General features: G+C 35.6%; 1 protein-coding gene across 1 annotated transcript in view; it reads left to right on the top strand.

Moving 5' to 3' along the window:
- Window positions 1–9,140: 9,140 nt before the first annotated feature.
- LOC113235390 overlaps window positions 9,141–24,658 on the top strand; it is a 203,975-nt gene continuing 188,457 nt past the window's right edge. The window contains exon 1 of the mRNA XM_026471071.1: window positions 9,141–9,318. Coding sequence (XP_026326856.1) covers window positions 9,237–9,318 — 82 coding nt within the window. The 5' untranslated portion in view covers window positions 9,141–9,236. The remainder of the gene's footprint in view (window positions 9,319–24,658) is intronic.

The following is a 24,658-nucleotide window of genomic DNA, read 5'->3' as shown; positions in this document are numbered from 1 at the left end:
AACTATTTTTTATGAAAGCACTCCTCGCTAAGGGAACTGTAACAGGTTGATAGTGTCGCCTAGAACGCGTAGGTACAGTCAACAGCACATCAAGCTATACACTTTTGGTCAATATCGCCTCCAGAGCAACGGAACAAGATCTGTCAATTTGTAGCTTAATGTGCTGCCGTCTGCAGATTGAACGAAACATCACTCAATACGTCGGCAACATAATGCTACACGTTGAATGTTTTATTATGAGAGAACAATATCGTGATTCTTCTATATGTTGTTTAGTTTAGTAGTTAGATATAAGGATTACTTATCGACTTAATAAGATTGGCACTGCGTCCAACTTATTAATAATTAAGTTTAAAAAGGCAAACACAATGACGTGATGGTGAGCTCTAAATATTTAAATTATATTAATATCACATATAGAACTTCATTCACTTTTAGCATTTAAGTTTTTTTTGTTTGTCCAATTTTGTTACCTTGTATAGTTGCTATCCTGCGCTGACCGCGCCGCTTGCACAGAAAACTTTCAACACTATTAACCATAGACTAAGCCCCGGTTTAGATGACAAGTGTTCGACAAACGCTGTTATAATGTACTGGCCCGTAGAATGTACTGAAGACCGTGCAAAGTATTTAATATAAATTTTTTTTTAATGCAACGCGGTTGTCGAGGTCGGCGCCACCAAGTAAAATTGGGTTAGCCATGTTACTTAATTTTTGAATGTATAGTTTTTTATATTTTGTTTCTGGCATAAATTGTCGTTTTCAATAGTAGTCTAACAACAATCCATTTGTGACAATGCTTTTTCAATTTCTTTTTTGTAATTTCCAGTCATCTACGGCCATTGTACGATATAAAAAAATTGCTCATACTAATTATAATTAAAAATTAAAATTATAATTTATTTGCCCTAATAGTTTACTATATTTCTGTCTAAGTTAATAATTATGAAAAAAAGATGAATAAAAGTAAAAAAAAAACACTTGGTCACATGGCCAGAAAAAAAATGTTATTTTATTTTTATAGCAGTTGATTCTTGCTGTAAAATGGCGCTAAAGTAACTTTAGAATTTAAAGATAGAACCACGATTTTTATTACTGGATTTACTGGACCAATAATCAACTACAAAATAAAGTTAGGGCAACGTTATCTGGTAGTGAGCGTAAAAACAGTTCCCATACATAAATGATAGTACTTTTTAAGAGAGAATGTAATTTAATTAATAAAGTAACTTAGATTAGATATTATAGTAATGTATTTAATTAATAACTCCACAAAATAAATGATTTGCTAAGTGAATTTATAGTTTTATTAAATTTTGTATGGTAAGTCACCCGAGTTAAAAAGTCGCCTAAACAGCGTTTAGATAATATTAAAGTATCTACCCTATCCTTGACTACTTGTACGTGTTAATATTAAAACTGATGATAAGAGAAGGGCGTAACATGCGCCTAAACTAGACTAGGGTCTATTTCTTAGGAGGTAGAGTTCAGTTTGGCGGGACAAAATATATGCCTGAATCTAAAACAATGGGCGCTGATGATTTTTCGTCTGGCGGCGGCGATGGCGAGATCAACGTGGCTATTTTACAGGTGTTAAAAAACTAAAACAGGTTTTGGTTTAAACATTAATATGAAAGTTAGCAGGTAATGTGCTATAGAGTGACAGTACAGCAAGCACTAGCGTTCATGCGCCATCTAGCGGAAGAAACCGGCAATAAGCCCATTTCAATCTATAGTATGAATAGGGCTTACGTAGTCAAGAACGTAATTAATTTTAATTGTATGGAATTATATATTGAATAATTTTATAGAAAAAATGTAACAAAGCCGATATAAATTTTTGCCATGCTGGTTTTACAGTGGTTACACCATGTTTCAATAGTTTGAAAAATGTTATAATTATAGGAAATGAAACTGTTTTTCCGGATTTAAATCGCGTATATTTTTCAAACAAACCGACGTTTCGGGCCCTTTACAGGTCCCATGGTCACGGTTGACTGAGGTGGTACAGTCTTCAACCAGTTATGTCTAATATTGATGCAAACCACCCTATTTTTTCACTAGTTACAATAGTTATTAATTAAACACCTTATTTTTAATTTTACAAAGAAAACATTCCAATTTACGCTACATAAAGGTTTACAAATTATTTTATTGAATGAATTTTTATTAAGTTCACTCTTTCGATCTTGTCTGTAACACCTCTCACTTAACGTAAGATGGCAGGTCTTCGCTCGGCTGTTGGTGGTTTCACACGGGGCCTGCGGCATTGGCGTGGAATCTTCAACTTATTCGCATGTAGGACTTGCTTTATATGCTGAAGTTCCCCTGCCAGATGATTACTGTCGCATACACCATGTGCTCTCTGAAACAAAGATTTGCCCACGGTAGCTAACTGGCTAGGATGGTGATGGGAATTACCATTGCTATACTTATCTGTATGGGTTTTCTTTCGAAGTACAGTATGGCCTAAGGCGTTATTAGGATTCCTTTTAATTAAAACATCTAAGAAACCTAAAGTACCACAATTCTCTTGTTCCATAGTAAATTGGATCTTAGTACTAAAAGAATTAAGATGGTCCAAGAAAGAAGGTATGCTATCTTTAGGTAATATTGTGAAAGTATCATCAATGTACCGTTTGAAAATCTTCGGCCTAGCTGGGGTCATGGCTAAAACTCGCTCCTCGAAGTCTTCCATGAAAATATCGGCAACAATGGGAGATACCGGGGAGCCCATCGCTATACCGTCAATTTACGTAATAAATATATTTATGTAATAAACTTATCGAACAAAATATTAGATCAGTTTGCTTATTCAGTTTTTGCGAAAGGGTTTGAATTACGCGGTAGCTCCTCGTCGTGTTCCATACGAAGAAATTATTTGTAACGTTGACGTTTGTAACGTGTACAACGGTACAGTAACACAGCAACATTTGCGTCACGGAAGTGAGACGCTGTCCTTATTATGAAACCCAGCATCCTGCTAGCAAATTTGCAGATATTAATTATGTGGTCACCCATGCTTATTCGGGTATCCAATGTTAATCTTAGGTCTTGAATTGTACTAACACGGACACGTGGAATACCTGAGAGGTTATAATTAGCGCGAACTGGATCACTGGATCGAGTGAAAGAAATGGTTTTACACTTCAGTGCATTCAGTGGTAACTGTTAATTGCACTCCACTGTGTTACAGCAGCGATCACCCGTTGAAGTGACTCGCAATCAGAAGCTTGATCTATGGGGTGTATTACTTTAAGGTCGTCTGCAAACAATAGAGAATGTGCACCCCCAATACATGTCCTGAAGTCGTCTACTATAATTAAAAATAGCGTTGGGCCCAGGTTACTTCCCTGGCTCACGCCGGAACGAGTAAAGGTTCAAAAATTGTAAGGTTCAAAGTGTTTAAGCAAGAAATTATTAACTATAGTTAGTACGTGACATAAAAAGTTGTTGAGTTTAATCAACGGATTACCATACAGATAGCGTCATCAACTAAACAACATCTCATTTGAACTTTCAATAACGCTTTCAAACAGGACGTAGTACACGTGAGTAGACTTCCTCAGGGTTACTCGCTGGGTCCTTTGTTCTTGGCCCTTGTTGACACCGTTCAGGGCTTACCGATACTGGGGCGTTGTCTTGCATGTTAAAGTGTAGTGTAGTTCGATTTCTTTTGGCGGCTACTTATGGAGACTCGTTTGATTTCGTGTCATTGTTTTCTGTGATCGATAACGTTTTCTATTTTAGGCGTGTTACCGGAGGAGAAGCGGAAAAAACAATTTTGTTCGATCAAATGGTTTAGATATTTACTATTAAATAGCGGTTTTACAAAAAATATACTATACACCTAAGTATATTGTCTAAATCATGTGCTAATAATGCGTTACACGATAGGATGTACTTTATCAGATCATATAAAATCCTGAAAACAGGCTAAAAAAAGCATAAAACGAATTATTTCAGAACAAAATATTTAACTTTGTACATAACTTTTATATGGAGAAATTTCTCTTTAAGTATTACTGAGAACATACTAAATTTTGGTTTTCAATTGAAGCTCTATTAGTTATTAAATTCACATTTATCCTAAGGGCGCGTTCCCACTATGTCGTGACGACAGATTGTCGATCGATTAAAAAAATATTAAAATTTCGTCGTCATCCATTTCGAGCGAACACACACTACCGGCTTCCAAAAGAACATAAAATCGACTGCAGGGCATCAAACGATTCTGTCGTGCAAACGACATCCTTGTCGTGACGATCTAGTGGGAACAGCTAGTAACGATAGTCGTTCAACGATAAAAAATCGTCCATGACAGGTAGTCGTGATATGGGAACAGGCTAGACACGACAGTCGTCCAACGATAATAAAACGTGACGACATAATGGCAAAGCGCCCTAAAACGACACGCCGCGCCACCCGTTGTCCCGTCGCGTCAATCGCCATAGGGCGCTTGTAGACGTCGGATCTGTGCCAAATTTTCTCCGCCTGTTCCTTTTTTATTCATATTAATTAACAGCGCGCGGACTGCGGGACGCGAGGCGACCCCCCACTCCTCACCTCCACAAATCTAGGCTCGTGTTGTAATGCCTTGCCTTAAACCTCGCTGCAAAAAGAGGGGAGTTTGAAGCCTTTTTCTGTGTATCTTAGTGTCTGTAGATATGTCTGTGGCACCGTGACTCCCAAACGGACTACCTAGCAATGGACTAGCTACCTACCTACCTATACCTAGACTTATCTTAAAACGGTTTTTTTATTTGAAGATCACGTTGATCGGGTTGGTTCTTCAACAACGCTTATTGTTTGATAAATAATATGAGTTCATCTGTTTAAAGATCATTAGCTCTTTTCTCACTAATGCTGCTAACAGATTGTCTGCATGCTTGTGGTTAATCCGTGAAGTAATCAACTTTATGACGCCGAGACCACGACTCCAAGAAGTTGATAACGACTTCACACATTAATTGTGCGACTATGCGACCTCCTTCATCGTCATCTCGTCTTTTTTATCAGCCTTTTCTCTGGTTCTTGGCCATTTACTTTTGAAATTTTGGATTGTTCTTTATTGGTAGATCAATGATTGTTCACAAATATTTTCACTCCATGCAAAATTCTCGAGGCGAGCAGACGTGCCTTTGATCATGTAATCTAACTGCATATAAAGCGGCGAGAGTCGGCTTCGACTGCATGCAGTTAATGCGTGAAGTCGTTATCAACTTCATGCAGTCGACGTATCGTCTGCACGAAGTTGATTACGACTTTACGCATTAATTGCAAACATGCAGTCAATCTGTCAGAAGCCCTAGTGCTCTCAATCATGTAATGAATATTTATTTTATTTGACTTGAAATTTGTTATGTTATAACTACGTAAATCCGATGAAGTTACGGTAATATGGTAACCTTCCTGCAACTAAGACTCAACTGCTTATAGTACAATTATCGAATTAGGGTTCTATGAATTAGTCGCGACGATGACTTTATCAACTTGCTGGACTGTACTGCCGTGTCAAACCAAAACACTGTAATATCAAATACATAAAAGAAGCTACGTAAATAATTTTTCGATTTTTTTTTGTAGTTTTTGAGGTTAATAATATATAAGTATACAAAATACACTATATTAGATATTAAAGAAGTCTTCCTAGCCATTGTAATTTTACTTTGCAAAATAGTCTATTTCTATTGAAAAACTAATAAATAAATAAATATTAGACAACATTACAAATACGTTGCTCTGATCCCCAAGTAAGTAGCTAAAGCACTTGTGTTATGGAAATCGGAAACAACGACGGTACCACAAACACTTTTATGCGCCGACGACGCGCGTATCACAAACACGCGTTTACAGCGCCGTAATCGCGCGTCATCTTCGCGGTTACGGGCTTCAGACGCGCTGTAGTGTCTCGATTCAAACATCGCGTTGCAAGCAAGAAGGTTCTATACTCCACTGGAGCTTACACTTAGAATTTCATGTAGTTGCTTCATCACAAAAACTAACTGAAATTAAGAAACACCTTATCAAAACGTGTGATACATACGCGCGTCTACCGTGCGTCTGCGGTGCGTATAAAATACGCCGTGTAGGTTCAAAAACTTCAATCTTTACATATCCATGGCTTTCTAGAATAACGACCTATCTCAAAAACACCTAACTGATTTTTAGTATGATTTAAAAGAAATTGAGTCGTATCTAGTAGCACTCAATACTGGCCAAATGTATAAGTGTCGGCCCAATGTTATAACGTTGATTGTTTTAACCAATGGAAAACTCGGTGTCTTATCCATCACTTCAACACATTCAGAATACAGGTGTGCGATACGAGAAAAAATATATTCATTTGGTTTGGATCACTATTCTGGAAAAGTAGCGATATAATGATTAGGTAATAATATTACTCTGTTTTATTTGACACGCAACTATGCGCTTAATATTTTCCTAAACTCGAATTTCCTCTTTCCATTGATAAATACGTCATGTTATTTTTCCAACAGACGCTTTGTCTCCTAAATTGAAGTGTCATGCAATTAAGATATTGCTCTTGTCGTGCCGAACGGAACCTAGAATAATGCAGATATAAAACAGATCTGTTTCGTGTTCGATCATCGTTGCTCTATTATTCTCCAGTTTTTGTGTGAAAACCTACCGAAAGAAAATATGGTTTTCGCGATTGTTACATATTGAAAAAGAAAATTTTTTTTTTGGATCGGTTCTAATTCGCGTATATTTCATTTTTTTTTCAAACAAGTCAACGTTTCGGGCTCTTTACAGGTCCCATGGTCACGGCTGACTGAGATGGTAAAGTCATCAACTAATTATGTCTAGTATTAATGCAAATCACCATATTTTTCATTATGGTCAAAATAGTTATTAATTTTAATTTACCAAAGAACATTTATTATAACTTTGTAGTACATATTATGTTTTGTGAAACATTGTATTTTAACAATATGAATATTAAATAAATTAAATTAAAGCCTTAAAAGGAAATTAGAAACAAAATGAAGACCTAGAGTCGTATTCCAGAACTCTACTCAATGCTCAAGTCAAGTCTTCAGTATGATTTAAAGCACTGGAAATACGACCCTAATGGCAAGGACTCGAGTATGATTTCTAGTGCTTTAAATCATACTGAAGTCCTGACTTGAGCATTGAGTAGAGTTCTGGAATACGACCCGTAGTAACAGTTCTACGACTGTTAAGACTGCAGAGTCTTAAGCCGCGTTTATATTTGTCTGACGTGACGTGTCGTGATGAGCTCTGACGTCATGGCTAGTGTTCACATCTATATATTGCGTTCTGACGCCTTCTGACGATATTTTGAATCAATACCCTCGTCTGACGCGTCACAACACAGCACTGGCGTATGCACATCTCACCCGTCCTGACGCAGATCGAGATCGCTTCTAATGCGACACTACACAAGCCGTCACGTCAGATGTAAAGTAAATGTATGATACCGACACCGTTCTGACGTGTCACGACACGACACATCAGACAAATGTAAATTCGGCTTTGGCTGCTTAGGATTTTTCATGAGAGGAAAAATTGGATATCAAAGGAAAAGTTGTACGGAGAAATAATCTTCCCTGTTGAAATTAGGATATTTTTTAAATTCAATGGCCTCTCGCAGCAACCTGGGTAGAAAATGGACTTCTGTTCTGTGTGAGTAATGTAAGTCTGTTCAGTGTCGACAATATTGTTTGTCTGTAATAAATGTTTGGCATGATAAAAAACAAATAAAACAATATTTGGTGTATGACAATGATTGTATATAAGATACGAATTGCCATACACATTCTATTTTAATTTGTAATTATAAATATTTTATGATGTTATGATAGTAGCAGTATAATATTATATTGTCTATGGTTATAATTCGCAAGGGTTCTTATTTTTTTTAAAGTGGTAGCAAAAATATATGTCACCATTATTCTTTGACGTGGATTTTTAAATAGAGCATTGTTTAATATATGTATGCTGACACTATTTTCATAGAGGAAACTTAGGGGGATTAATTCAGGAGAATGAAGTAAACACAGGGAAACGTTTTCGTAAGGAGCTTTACTGCTAGTAAAAACATTTACAAAACGTCTTTGTAGAGTTAGACCTTCGAGATTCTCATGACATTTTCTTACACCTACCGTACAAAAAGTATACATAATCGACTTGGGAGCCTTAAGCCTTGCTTTAGAAGGTAAGCGTTTTAATTTTCGTTATTCAGAGTGTGTCTTGTGTTGGAGACAAGCAAACGGCAACTATAGTATAAAGGTAATTAACTATAAGGTAATCGAGTATATTATATACTCGATGCTAAAAGTATATAAACAAACTTCAATTGTCACGCAGTTAACCGGTCAAATACAAAATTTAGTAGTGAGTTTCATACGCCGTATTACTACTGTCCTCTTTGATTTGGTTGCATATTATTAGTTGTCATCTTCTTATAGGCAAAATTTTATTTAAGGTTGTTTATCGTAGGTAAGGTGTAATACGTGTTATTTAAACATCTTTTTTTAAATATTATATTTATAATTATACATTTAGTACTATTTAAATAGGTAGTTCGAAATGTTGTTTATTACTTGAAAATATTATCATATGTATATTTAGAACTATTTTCAAGAAGTTCATTATAATTTTGCAATAAGTAACCAGGTAATGTCTCATAAAATACTTCATTACGGTTTGTTTACATTTAGTTAGTTACCTAAACCTTTGTAGTATAGAACCGAATATTCAATTTTCATACATTTGCGGTTGCCGTAATCGTTGACTAAAGAATATTCGTTTCAAGTTGTCTGTTGCTTGTATCCAACACAAAACACACGTTTGCGCGGCGCCGAAGACTACTCAGCAGCTTTGTATAAAACACAATACACAACAAGCTACAAATGCGGTTTGTGTTGCTAACGGTACGCGTAGTACTTGCTACGAGAGATGTAGCTTTTTCTGAACTCCCTACGTCCTACAGCTCGTAATCATTCGTTTGAATCGAAGCGAAATTCAGTACCGCGCAAGCTTTTGAACGGAGTGGGTGTGTCGATTGATGTTCCAATCCACGCGTGTTTACGTTCGAAGTCGTTCAACCTTAAATCCAATTTATTAAATATATACTGTATAGAAAAAGCCATTGCCCTGTTTAAAGGATGATCTAGTGATTAGTAATTAATATGGTGTTGTTTACATGAAGTAGTTGGAATGGAGGGGAAAAATGTGATTTTGGAAAAATGGTGAGCGCGTCCCGGCGATTCACGCTTTTTGGATTGCTGTGGTGGACGCTTTTCCTTTGCTGTGCTGATGGACTAATAGGTGAGGGAAACATTGAAGTTTTGATTTCCATATTCGTGTGTATTAATTTACACAATATTGATTACAGTGCAAGGAATTAAATCCAAGTTTTATTTCTATATTTCGTTCGTAAAAACAAAATCATTCTTTATAATGATGAATTAACTATGTTTGTTTTTCTTGAGCATTATTAATTTATTTTTATTCTAAGTAATGAATAGTAAAAGACAGGATTTTACAATGACAGTTGTCGCTACAGGCCGCGTAGGTAAAATATTATCATATGAATTATTATTTCTTTTTATGGACGCTAGGGGACGCAGTACAATTTGCTTGAAAAAAGTATTATTAAGTAATCTCGGGGTCTAAACTCCTGGTAGAGATACTGTTTTTGATATTACCTCTACGTATGTAATTTCCTTGAAATGTTTTCAGGAAGAAGAGCGCCTATTTTTGCTCCCATAACACGACTACTGCATAGAGTAATAAATACGCTGAATAATTAAACTCGAAATAAATATAAAAAAATGCAATACACCCCGAACAAATCCATGAAAACCCCAAGAGCATTCGCAACTGCGCTATTTTGTCAATTTTTTTTAAAGCGTCGACAACTTGACAAATAGTTTTATCAAGGGGTCCCCTAATTTAGAACCCTGTGCCGTGCACGTGATGATTTTATATTATAAAACTATGACATGCTGCTATTATCGGAGCGGTGTGTTCCCAAATCGACTTTAGATTAATCTAAAAACGTTTAAATTTATACTTATTTGACTAAACATATAACTTTTATGATATTTTTAAAGGTATAATAAATAGTATTTGTGAGGTATTTTTCTACCCGAAACCATTGTTCAACGTGGATGGAAATATTTTAAAATTATCAGTTCGGCGGTTTTCAGGCGATTATTACACATAGGAAATGAAACTATTTTTCGGAAATAAATCGTGTATACATCTATGCGTCTCATGTGACCAAACGTTGGTTTATTTGAAAAAATAAATATACTCCATTTAGAGGTTTCATTTCCTATATTACAATTTATATTTAGATGTAAATGTATGTATGTACTTAGGTACAATACCATTAAATACAAAAATACTTTATAGTACATCAAAACGGATACAATAATTAAAATAATAATCTCAATATAGAGTACTAAAAAAAACCGACCTCAAAAGTCATTCATCCCCTAGTTTGCCACCCTTAGAGGTGGAATATTTTCTTCCTTCTTACCAACAAAAAAAAATCCTCAAAATTGGTTTACAAATTAGAGTTATCGCGTAACATAAATACAAAAAAACATACACTCGAATTGAGAAGCTCTTCCTTTTTTTTAAGTCTGTTAAAAATAATCAAAATTCTATTTGCTACTGACATCGGAATGGACCGTTTGTATATTTTTTTTTCGACCGCATGGCTTATAGAATAATTCGGTATTAGCTTTGCCAAATAGAAGGCGAATCGATATCGTTAGGGAGATTTCTATTGTGTCGCATCAATAGATGCTTCCTACACAATGTATGTTGGTTTGGTTGATTGTACACTGTGTGCAGCACAAAAAAAAAACGGTAATGTATTCCATGGCAATGATTGAATCGAGATCGATTTACTAAATATGTATTAAGACACTTAAATTCCTTTTGTAAGGAACAACGGAGTAGTATTACAAAAGTCTATATTCAATTTTGAACTCAATAATTCATAAAAATGAACAACCTCAAAAGTTTGTGAAATTTCATCTCATTTGCCAAGTTTTATTGAAATCGGTTAACGGAAAGTGTGTGAAATGCAATAAAACAGATTCATCCCCTAATATGCCACTCTCAGAGGTGAAATATTTTCGTCAAATTTGAATAAGGTCACTGAGGTAACCTATTTGTAAGAAAAAAAATTAATTCGGTATACAAATGTCGGAGTAAACGCGTAACATACAAAAAAATAACAGTCAAATTTAAACCATCCATGTTTATTGAAGTCGGTTAAAAAGTGATTAAAAGCCTTTTTATGACTGACATAAGACGTTTGTCAGTCGGTATAATTCGGGGTAATTGCACCACAACTACTTTCTTGTTATTAAGTAGTTAGTTATTGTTATTAATAATGCATGAATTTTAACGTCGAAGAGTTTTCTATTAATTTACTACGAAAAATACTGCACTTCTAAAAATGAACTTCAGTACAATGGCGTACCCTTTTTTGGCTTACCCCTCAATTTATGATGGGGCAAAATGACATATAAGTGCATAAAATAAACAAAAGCGAGTTTATAATTATCGAATCCGTCTACTGCGAATAGGAGGTCTACCATGAAACCAGAAATACGAAACAACGATTATCGTTTTAACTTCGTATCAGACAAAAAAAACCATGAAATCTATTTAATTTTTTGCTCATAAGAGTAGCTTCAGCTGTACTTATATAAATTAACGTTCAATATTAGCTGCATAAGTTGAGTACTTTGTCATTGCGTGCTGTAGGCACATTTCATTACGTTATCGGTTAAAATGGTACGTGGCAAATGATTAAAATAAACATTTCCACGTACAGTTTGTTAGTCTGAAACTTGTTGGTTTTTCCCAAAGAGTGTCTGATTATCGAGTGTTAGATTATGAATTGCAATATTTGTAATTCTGAACATAAGCAGATATTTTTGTTGAATAGAATTTGGTGTCTGTTTCGTAAAAGTATGTTTGTTCTATATGTGATCTGCTTAAGAGTTTCGATGGGAAAAGTGTGGAAACTTCGACCATAGTATAATGAAGCAAGTAAATGCTTACACTTCGCTCGGGTCGTGACGTTGTTACATTATTATTTTTGTTATAAACACACATATACACATACACATACCGTTTCAACTTCATTTAGTATACAATAAGAGATAAGTGTCAAAATGTAATGTGCTTTAGGTAAATATTTTTCTTTTTTGGTATAATTATGCATATGTTTAGCGAGCAAAAAAAGCATTTAATTGGTGACGCGAATTCAGACCCACAAATTGTTTATCCGCTAGGATAGGGACCTTTATATCTATATGGGACCTCTGTCGATACAAGGGATATTTACTCAGCATTATTGTTACAAAATTTATTATAATTTTATTAACAACTAAGTGGTATATTCCTGATTTTTTAAATTTATTGCATATGTAGTTCAAAAGTTTATAAGGGGACGCACCCTAAAACTGGCTTATATATCTCGGGACTGAAGCGTTAAACACAAGGACATTTTAACAGAGCTGTTCAATAATATATCGTTCAATGAATTACATAGATATATTTTTGTTAAGTACAGGGTTAAGTGCATGTTTAATAAATAAGAAGAACGGTCCAAAGTTCAAAGTGTCAAACTTGACGAGCTTTTTTACCTTCCCATCAGGGTTCAAAGTGATAATTATTTTTATAAATGTACCTTGATAATTGTTTTAATATTTATAAAATTAATTGGAACAACAAAATATTTCCGCTAGCAATGTGGAGCCATGTGTTTGTATCAGACGTATCCAAACTTGTCAAATATCAGTCTAACAAAGTCACAAATTAAGTAGTTTTCCCAAAAATGTTTCTTAGTGTATATTTGTTTTTTTTTAATGCACATACTCATTACCCTCACTAGGGATATCCTGTATCACGGGTGCCATGGCCACACAAGATAAACTCACGGGAGAAATAAGTGTAGGCCATACAAATATTTTTCTCGTCCCGGGAATCGAACCCGAGACCTCTGCGTGGCAGTCCAGCATGGTAATCGTCCGGCCACCGAGGCAGTTAAAGTTAAAGTTTCCTCACAGTTTGTCATTTTTAGTCCAAAAATTAAAGAGGAAAAACTAGAATCAGCATATGATCAGCATGGATAATTATCGGATACATATTGGACAATTATCATAACAATTATCAAAGAAAATAAATGTCTTGGTAATTTTCAACCCTGCTTCCTATTGCATGGAAGGAAATTATCCAAATAAAGATGATTTTCCCGATTTTTTAATTTCTGAGTTAGAGTTGTCTATTTACAAGTTTTCTTATCAAACTTCATAATAGTTAATGCATTAACTAGCAAGTATTACAAGTGACATCCACACAAAGGCATGGATCCATAAAGTTAACGAAATTATAGTGGTAGTCTAGCAGGGTCTTAAAAGGTTACATACAGCCGCCATTTATACTTTTTAACATAGAAAAAAAAAATACATTCATAATTTTATGATACTTACAAAATTTGCTCGGGCTGGACGGCATTTGAGAAACTTAGCCACATCTTCAGGTCGTCAATACCATAAAGTCTAAAAACAAAGGCATTCAACCAGTGCGTTCTACCGGTTGTATCTTACGGAGCCTGCACGTGGATATTAACAACAAGCCTCATCTACAAATTTAAAGTAGTGCAAAGTGCATTGGAGCGAGCTATGCTTGGGGTTTCTCTAGACAGACCGAATTCCTAAGAAAGACATACGTTAGAGAACTAACAGTAAGCTTTAGTAACAGTGAGACGGGAATGTCTGCAGGAGAGCTGATGGCCAATGGAGCTGGTTTGTTCTGGAGTGGCGGCCACGTCAAGGCAAACCCAGTAAAGAACGGCCTGCAGTAAGGTGAACGCACTTACATTATAAACTTTAAATTGGTAGACAATCGAAACCCATCAGGCATTACCAGCCAGTTCGAACATTATAAATCTTTACGTCTCCCACGCCCTATATCAAAATGACATCAATATAAAGGTAAAACATCATTAATCACAAACGAACGCTGTTAGCACCTTTTGGTAAACGGCGAATCAGTGGGGCTGTGATTGATAGATAGTTCGCACTGCGAGTGCAATCATGAGTGTTAAGGGTGAGTTGAATTTGTAAACGGGTAACTCCACATCGTCAAGCCATTTGCCTGAATTGTAAATGTCTAACTTGCAGAGTTTGTGAATTATCAAGATATTTATTTTCTTTAATAATAATTCGATAAATTTAATTATCCGGTAATTATCCTTGCTGATTTGTAGTTTTGCCTCTTCAATTTTTGTATTAAATATAAACACGAAGAAAAATCTTTAGGAAAACGTTTTGCTTTGTGAATTTTTTGAGATTGATTTGGATTTTTTGATTTCACATGTTTGGATACATGTCGGATACAAACACATAACTTTATTAACTGCCTCCGTGGCCGAACGGTTACCATGCCGGACTGCCACGCAGAGGTCCCAGGTTCAATTCTCGGGCCGGGCGAAATATTTGTATGACCTACATTTATTTCTCTCGTGAGTTTGGGTGTAATTTGTGGTTGTCTATGTGTGTGTCCATGGCACCCGCGACACAGGGTTTCCCTAGTGCGGGGCTATGTTGAGTGTGTGCGTTATTATATTGTTATTATATTATTACATGCCACGACATTGCTAGCACTAGCATTTTTTTTTCAAATACATTTTATAAATATCTAAATAATTATCATGATAATTGTCAATAATAATTATCACTTCGAACCCTTCTAAATTGTCATGTAATGCCAATGTAAATAATGGTAAATAATTACTATCAGTGTTGGCAGTTTGTGAGCCACGTAGTGAAATATGAGTGGAAATACTTTCAAATAATTTGATAGCGTTATCACTATCGTCAACGACTCAATTTCCAAATCAATCGTTATCGATTGAATTGGAAATTTGGAAATAAATCACATTCTGAAGAGATGTTTTAAACGACTATATCATTAGTAACACGTTTCTTGCCACAGTGTGACCTGTTTTATTACAATAATAATGTGCCAGACACCTAATCTCAAACCAAGGCATTCCTTATACTATGAGTACCATAATAACGGTATTCAGTCATTATATATATACAGTTAATAATGTGTTGGCTTAAAAGTCCGCGTGGTTTTTGCCACTGTAGCTAACTTAAAAAAAAAGATTTTTGTGTGATATTGTCTACGGTCATTTTAAAAATAACATTGTAGATTGTAGCATAACTTTTTTAAGAATACTTGGGATGGGTTTCAGTTCATAATTCATGAAAAACCAAAATCCAAGAACTGTGGAATCGTAAAGATGTCGTATTTCATCATGATATTGGCAAACGACATACATTTTACAAAGCAGTCAGAAGCTACTGAAGTAAGGTTGGGATCTGTTATCTCATTCACCGTACTCGCCTGACATAGCCCCTTCAGATTTTGTTTTTAGTCTTTACAAAATTCTTTGAAAGGACACGGCTTTGATGGTGACGAGACCATTAAAATGACTCTTTAGAAGTATTTTACATGTTAAGACAGGATTTTTTATGAATGAGGATTTGTAAAACTACTCGAAAGAGGGCAAAAGATTGTAAATCAACAATTCATTAAACATTGATGTCTATTTTTTAATACTTTTTATTTATGCTTTAATACCGCACGGACTTTTTTATCAATCAATATTAACCACAAAGGTAGATATTTCAAAATTTGCTTAACATTGTAATCTCGCTCGCATATAGCAGACTGTAGGTAAATTATCGTACACGTTTCTTATCTAGGTATGTATTTATACCTCAATGGCGAATCAGTGCAGGGTAGCATGATTGATTGTTGTCTCTCGTGATTACATTCTTCATGGGGATAGCGGGGATAGCTTCAATTGATGTCAGGCAATTACGCGACGTCAAGATGTTTATGGGAAAATATTGTGGGACTTGTGTGTGCGTGAAACCTTTTACATGTCGCTGCCTTTGTATAATAATGCAGTATATTGCAAAATATTACGATTTTGAACCAAGGGCTCCTTCAAATTAGATGCTTGTAGAAGCGCTGCACTTACGTGTCTGTGGTGTGGCTCCTCGCCACTACTAACTTTATACAATATCTCGGTACCTTTCATGAACACAAAAAAATTACCTTTCCTTACCTTTAATGAACTAGTTGGCGTAACCAAATATTTAGGTCATTTTCTGTTTTAAATGTAAATAGCCTTATTTTGTTTTTTAACAGACTTAAAAAACGAAGGTTTTCGACTGCATTTCTTTTTTTTTGTATGTATGTTAGTTACGTTAGAACCCCAGGGTGCACCGATTTTGATGACTCTTTTTGTTGGAAAGAGGGTACCTCAGTATTGTTCTCATTTAAATTTGAACACCTCTAAGGGTGGCAAACTAGGAGATCAATTCAGTGTCGCGCACTTTCTGGTAATCAATTTCAATAAAACATGGCAAATAGATGTAATTCCACAAACTTTTGAGGTCAGTTTTTTTAATACTCTATATTGAAATTATTACTTTTATTATTCCTAGTGGCGGGACGAACAAGTCGTGGGTCTGATGGTAAGCGACACGCCTCTATCCAAAACAGTTGCAGTGCAGCTCAAAGGTCGCTGCCACTGCGTTCGTCACCTTGAGACATAATTTGACAAGTCCCATGTGCCTGTGCCCTTCAAAACCGAGACGCAGTAATGGTCATTCGAAAAAAAAACAAAAAACTAATGTTGCGAAAATAAAAACGTAGATGACCAGAAAATTAAGTTGGCGTAGTGGTGTGACAGTGGCGCTGCAGATGCGCTTCTAAATATTGTATAAAAATTAGTAATGGCGTTCTCCAGCGCCACATAGACGCCACTGCAGCGCTTTACAATACAATATTCTTAGGTATTTGCGTTCCACAATGGTATACAAGGTCCTATTTAATAGAAAGCTCACACATCATGGACTCTTTCGGACACAACAAAATAGAAGGGAACAGAGTAAGAGCTGTTTTCAAATGCAAAAAGTTTTTGTTAAAGAGTTCCGTTCAAAAATTCTTTAATATCATAATAGTATTTATTTATTAATAATTCTTTTAGTTTAAAAAAAAATGTTCTATAATTAGTTTCGTTTTTCAGGGCATCAGGTAGTTGATTATAAATTTTTGTAGTCATGTCATGAGGGCGAGAGCAATGTAGAGATCTTGACATTGGAAGCATTAATCTATTTTTGTGAAGTAATAAAAATTTTGACGGCGTTTTAAACAAATTCTGGTTATTGCGAACAAATTTACAAATCTCATATATATATATATGTATCTCATATATGTATATATGTATATATGTATATATATTAAGAGAAACGTGAGCAATGTGTGCTTCTGGAAGTGAGGTCGGCGTTTTTTATAAGCGTCTAATTTGAAGGCGCTCTAAGTATACAGCAACGGAGCAAGCGAAACTTTATCGTGAATAAAGCATCCATCTTCTTACTTGAAAAATATTTTTGTACTAAAGATGGGTTGATAGGAATAAGGATTTAATTTGAAATTTATTGTAAACTTTTCGGTGAAGGAAAACATCGTGTAGAAACCTACATGTCGAAAGAAGGTCCACAACCCTCGGAAGAGGTGTGGAGTCCCCAACCCTCATCGGGTCGGCGTGGCGGACAATGTGAAAATGAGGTTTCAGAGGGTCGATTCAGAACCTTACGATAACTCAGTTGTCGACCGATTTCTTTTCATTTTTATTCACAACATCGTATTCGAAACGGAATCGAAACGACGTCACACCCGTACGATTACTCGAGCTTCTCGACCGGCAAAGGCTACAATCGTTATTCAGAACACAGTTAGCGAATAAAAGTTACCGAACGTCCCATTGTTTACATAGCAAGAATGTAATATGGAAATCTCTTATTATTTTAAATAAAGTCTGGATTTTGTTCAATTTTATTAATTAATAATAAACAATCAAGACTAATTACTATATTTTAGGCCTTTAAAGTATTAAAAACGTATATATAGAAGGATTTTAATTTTTCTTATAATCTATTTCACTGACTAACTCCGTAAACGCTGTTGGATAACGATATCGTATCCAAATCGTCAGGGATACTAGTCAAACCCAATGTGACTGCGGTGCCCCAACACAGTCCATGCAGCACTTACTGTTGTGTCGCTTGTGTCATAATACCTGTACGAGGGTAGATCTCTACGCGGCCACGGACAGCACATTTAAGGTAGCAACGTACTATTCAGGTCAATGTAGCCCTAAAATAAAAGAATATCGACACGATAAGAAGAAGCAGGCGGACTATGGCCTAAATCTTCGCCTGAGAGGAGACCCGTGCCCAGCAGTGGGATCTATAAATGGGTTGATGATGATGATGAAGATGATGGATGCTTTATTCACAATGCTGGTGTGACGATGTGACCTCCTTACATTGTCATCCCACCTTTTTATCACCTTTTCTCCGCTACCTGGCCACTCGTTTTTAAATTTTGAATCGTTCTTTAACAGTTCCTTTGCCTCGCCATTTTGATTTTGTCTCGTACCATCGTCACTCCCTATCCGATCGCGGTAGTGAATACGTCTTGTCGTTATTTTTTTTGAACCGTTTACCAGTTACCAAAAATCTCTTGTGTGATAAACATTTTAAAGATCACAAATATTAATAAAACGGGAATAATATTAATAAAACTGGATTTATTACCACTATTTATTTACCCTTTTGAATTCTGAACGTTAAACTCACTGCGGAGCCTACTACTCTCCTGGCTACATTACAATTACTATCCTACCGAACATTCCAAGCGGCACCAGCAGCGGAACAATCTTTTCACTGGAAACCATTGTCAGTAGATGAAATTCGCCTTCCGTCGTATGAACCATAATTTATATTTCAAATGTATTTAAATTTAAATTATTTTTTAGTACTACTAACATAGTTTATAAGAATCAACATTGTTTACAAACAAAACTCGGCTGTTTGTTGTCTGAAAAATAAAATGATTATCATTATTTTTATTATAAAGTTTGGGTAGCTCTGGCCGTCTGTATGCGTAGTACGTATTATTAGCGATGGGACGAGCTGTATTGTTTTCAAGTCGAGTTGCTCGAGTTGACGTGACTGCTAACGCGAGTTGCAACTTGAGTTAACTCGACTCGACTTGAGTAACTCGAATTAACCGCGAGTCGCGAGTAGAACTCGAACCGATGATTCACCGAGCTGGGCACGATCGGCCTGCCCATCGCGACTCGAGCGTGCTGTAAGATCGCCGAACCGATCGTGTGAGAACGAATAGCCGATACGCTGTATGAATGAAATATTCGACTCGGCGGGAACCGAACCGAGCTAGCTCGAGTCCACAAAAAGTAGCTCGAGTTGACTCGTTGTGGGAGTAACTCGAGTTAAATAACTCGACTCGCCCATCGCTCGCGACTCGAGCGTGCTCCGAAGGTCACCGACGCGCTGTATGATTGAAGTATTCGACCCGGCGCGGGGGCGGACACCGAACCGAGTTAGCTTGAGTTCATGAAAAAGTAATTCGAGTTGACTCGTAGTAAGAGTAACTCGAGTTAACCGAGTTAAATAACTCGACTCGCCACTACTCGCTACGTAGTATGCCTTCAGAATTTATCAATGTCTTGGAGTCTATCCCCGTCCACCGTCCGACATTCCGTCCGAAACAATTACAATCAAATAAGTAAAACTCTACCAAATCAAAAGACAATGTGAAGTATGAAGCTTCATTAATATCATGCGGTTTTTAATTTGGTCGTTTATTACTTTTTTGGCCGTAATTGTTTCGGACGGATATCGAAAGGAGAACGGGAGTACACCCCCTCTTGTGTAGGTATATAATTATGATCTTCCTGTTCTGGATTCTTCTTAATTTTCTAGGCTCATTTATCAAGATTTTAAAACAGGCTTTCTATAAAGATTTCTTACGTTAAAACTTTGTAGCAACATAATTCTGTTATTTTTCATTTTAACTCTTCTTTTATACAAATTTCTTTGTTCCTCGATTCTCACCCTATTCAGTCAGAATATTCGTTTAAAATACGCAAATTCTCTGGTAATTTTATAGGGATTTTCTAACAAAAGGTTTAGCAATCGTGGCATCAAATTTAAAAATGTATAAGCGCAGGTGGTTTACCGTATTGTTCACGAAATGTCTATAGCAATTCGTGACTAGAATACCCCTGAAATCATATCATGAGACCTTTTTGAAACGTTATATCGGAGCTTATCTCCCCTCAATTCTAAAAGATCTCACTCAGAGCTCTAAATCACTTAAAGATCTGAGAGGCACTGCCACCGTGTCCGTCACTGTGAGACATAAGTTGACAAGTCCCATATGCCTGTGTTTTCAACAGATCCTTTGAAACGGAAACGCAGTAATGCTCACAATACTGCTTGGCGGCAGAAATAGGTAAGGTGGCAGTTTTTCACAAGGAACTCTGCTACTGCTACAAAACTCAAACTCAATACACAAAACATATTTCTGCCCCCTCAATTCGGTTTTTCTTTTTTATTAACCATACGGAATATTACATTCCCAACCGTATTTCGCAATTTTCGACGATTTTAATATTAGAATCACGATCGTAACAGGAACACATTGGTAAATAAATAATGAGATGTTAGTAAGGCTTCACCTGGTGCGAATCCCGGGGGCAACGTTATCTCTGACTCGAGTAGAATTGAGTATGGGGAACAGGACATGTGCTCTTTTGGGAGTAAATAATAACGCACACACTCAACATAACCCCGCACTAGGGAAACCTTGTGTCGCGGGTGCCATGGACACACACATACACAACCACAAATTACACCCAAACTCACGAGAGAAATAAATGTAGGTCATACAAATATTTCTCCCGGCCCGGGAATCGAACCTGGGACCTCTGCGTGGCAGTCCGGCGTGGTAACCGTTCGGCCACGGAGGCAGTTTAAAATTAATTGGTGATTCAGAAGAAATGACGAAAACAAAAGAATGACTGTGGATATTTCGGAATTTATATTATGTTACGGAATGTATCTACTTTCTATTCCGTCCACTGTTTCTAGATCAATTGCTCGTTTAAATGGTTACCTATCAGTAGTCCGAACTGACATTTCCCAGAAATAACGTTTGCTCGAATTTTCATAACCTCGAAAGTTATTTTGATAGAAAAATACTTTTTCTTTTAAACCTAACCGAACCTAAACGTGTTTTTGCGATAAACATACAACGTATCCTGAAAGAACAACGGTTGCGTTATAATTCGGTTTTCGGAGTAATGAAAATTCGAACAAACGTTGTTTCGGAAAAAATAAATTCGAGCTTGTGATAGGTTAGCCGTCTAGATAGTTACTAAGTAGTATTACAGAAATTACAGGCACATGGAACTTTTGCACTTGTGCAGTGGCAGTGCCTTTCAGATCTTTACTTTAAAGCTTTGAGAGTCACTGCAACTGTTGTGGACATGCGTGTCGCTTACCACCAGGCGCACGACTTGTTCGTCCCGTCACTTGGTATCATAATAAATATATAAAATCTGAACATAAAAATAATTTATTTATTTCCACAAATACAAATTACAGAAATACAACATAACAAAATTCTATCTATTAAGTAAAGATGACAATGTTTAATTTATGGATCAGGGTAGCTAGCAATGAACGAGTCTGTCATTTAAACTAGGCGAAGTGGTATTTTAAGATACACTGATTCAATCTAATAAAGTTCCTTTTTTCAATCAAATAGCAAAATTTTGAACAGTGTATCACATAACAATTTAGACATTTGAATTGTTTACAATTTTGCAACACACGTTCACTCTCTCCAAGAAGCAAACCCAACGACTGGATATAAAAAGGAAGAGTAATAGAATTATTGTTAATATATTTATTATATGATTCTTCATAAGTTCATAACAGACTTGACTAACATTGACAACCGCGGTGACCTAACGGTTTACATAGTGGGCGCTGGATACCGAGGTCCTGAGTTCAATTCCCAGTAGGACCAATTTGGAAAATTAACTTGTCTAAATGGGTTCTGGTATGGGTGTTCTTGGAAGTGTCCCAGAGTGAATTACGTTGCTCTGGTACTCATATTACAGGGAATTTCCTACTGTGGTTGTCTGGCACATATAAATAAAATAAATATAGTATAAATATAAGCAAATGGAGTTCTGTATATTATTTTTTGTTTGACTTAGTTACCAAAGCAAGTAATTAACAACAATATTTTTTATATATTTTTCATATCGTCTGAACCAAAGACAAAAGAAACAAAACGACTCCGTAAAGTCTTTTTCCTAACCCCGACTAAGGGTAGCCACCCTCGTAATATTCGGTGTAGTGAATTGATTTCCTCTCGCCCCCATAATTCTTGACGTCATCATGAGGAATTGGTAGCTTGTCTTGACGGGCATTGTCTACTTAACTGCAAATTGAAAGAATTTTTTATACAAAAATAAGAACAAAATTTAATTTCTAAGAATATTTTTATAATTATTTGTGGGTGTTTTTCAGTAAGTACAAGTAGTAAAGTTTTATTGTATTATAACAAACGAGTGGAGTAATTTAAAAAAAAAATTGAATATCATATCGGTGAAACATCCTGGGAGCCTACTATAAACCTTTCCAACCACCAACCAAAACAATCTTATTTCAATGTAAGCTTAAAGTAAGCTTATTATAATATTACTCATATTTGTACCATAAAGATCAACCAAGTAATGTATCATTGCAAAAGTGATTGAAAGAACGAATGATTTCCCAATATTGTCTATTCATTACTAAAAATAGGAAAGAGATAAAGCTATGTGAACTATTATAATGCTATCTCTTTCTTTTTTGATGTTCCGAATCGTCTTATCGTAATATGTTTAAGTACTTAATGTTATTTACATTTAGAGAATTTTGAATGTTAAGAAAAGAAAAATATGTAATAATAAAATCTATTAAAATTACTACTATAATTATTCCGCATTTTCATGAAGAAAAATAAATAAAACAAGCTGAGTCTTGATAGTCACGTTGCGAATTCAGAACTACAGTCTAGTGTCAACTCTTAGTTTCGCCAAGGAGCATATAGATGGCGCTGTTATAATTTTACGAAATAAACATCGCGTATTTTTATTTAACGAAAAATTAATTGCCATGTGCTATTCACACATATATAAAAAATATACAAAACATTGAAGAGATATTATGTAAATAAATAAGTTCAACTTCACTTTTAATCATTACAAATCAATATTAAGAGAATAAAACTGAAAACAATATTGCATCCGTGTTACTATTTTAAAATAGCTAAATTTGACATAAGAGCAATGTTACTTTAATGTTAAAGTCACGTCATAGTACGAACTGAGAGAATGAATAGTCACAAAGCTGCCAATAAAACATCATAGTTTTAACTAGAATAAGCTTACTTTAAACGCGTTATGGTACGAAATGTAAAGTTAAAATAATATTGTTTTAAGAGGTTGTGATAGGCCCCTTGTTATTTCAATAAACCTAATTACAATTATTGAAGCGACGTCTCTAGTCCGCTGCTGGTAGTTGTAAAGATACCTGTCTGAGCGAAGAAATAGATTTGTCACAGATGGTGCTACGGCAAAAAAGTCGTTAAAAACGATAAACGAAGATCAGGGGGTCTACTCTCGATCTCCGTCCGAAACAATTACTGTCAAATAAGTAATATTCGACAAAATTAAAAGACAAGTGTCAAGTATGAAGCTTCATTCGCATCACTCATCTTTTCATATGGTCAAGTATTGCTTAACGTAACAATTATACATAATATATTTCATATCAACCCAATAGTTACCTAAGAGTGGCTCAAACTACTTTCTTAACGACAGAAGTAACCTTCCAGTGGTTATGCGTGTATACTATCGAATAGCAATTTTCTTTTACAACTTTTAAAACGATCTTCATTTGTTAACTGTCGTAGAAATGTACGTACAATTGAGCTCTCCTTCAACTGTCCTACCCCATAAATTTCTCTAAGCACTTTGGAGACTATGTCCCTTTCTATGGGAAAACCCCCATCGCACCTTACACTATTAATTGATCTAAATTATACTTTAATCCACCCATTTAACGTTTCGTTTCCCTTAATAGACTAGTCGTGTTAATCCCACACACAAATGTTATGATGTCCAGTATGTTTTGATCTACTAATTTTTCATAAAGACATACGAAAATTGTACTAATCTTTGGAACGGGGTAGGTCACTTATAAGTGGTCGACTGTACAAACAAGGTTGTTTTGAACGTCGCCATGACAACGCTTGATCCAAATTGGAAGCACAGGGGTTCGCGTGCGACAAAGACGGAAATATTTAATGTGGCTGGAGCGAACGAGTTAGCTGCTTGGGGTGGATGCAATGCGCACTTGCTCCTCTATATGGTTAAATTGCATTAGTCTGCCTTTTGAGACCAATTCATCGGTTCGATGGTGTTTTATGCACAAGTTAGACGTTTAGAATGAAATGAACAAAGCTTTATTTATTTATTTATATGCAACTTACAGCCATCATTACAGATTGTACCTAATGCGATAGTGTAGACAACAAACTTTACATAATTACCTATAATTTAGATAATAGCAAACTTAGTAACTACTTAATTAATATTATTATGGTAACACAAAATCCACAA

This window comes from Hyposmocoma kahamanoa, unplaced genomic scaffold (genome assembly GCF_003589595.1).
Source record: "Hyposmocoma kahamanoa isolate Upper Pololo Valley unplaced genomic scaffold, ASM358959v1 102, whole genome shotgun sequence".
NCBI lineage: Eukaryota > Metazoa > Arthropoda > Insecta > Lepidoptera > Cosmopterigidae > Hyposmocoma > Hyposmocoma kahamanoa.
This window is presented reverse-complemented; position numbering and strand designations above follow the sequence as displayed.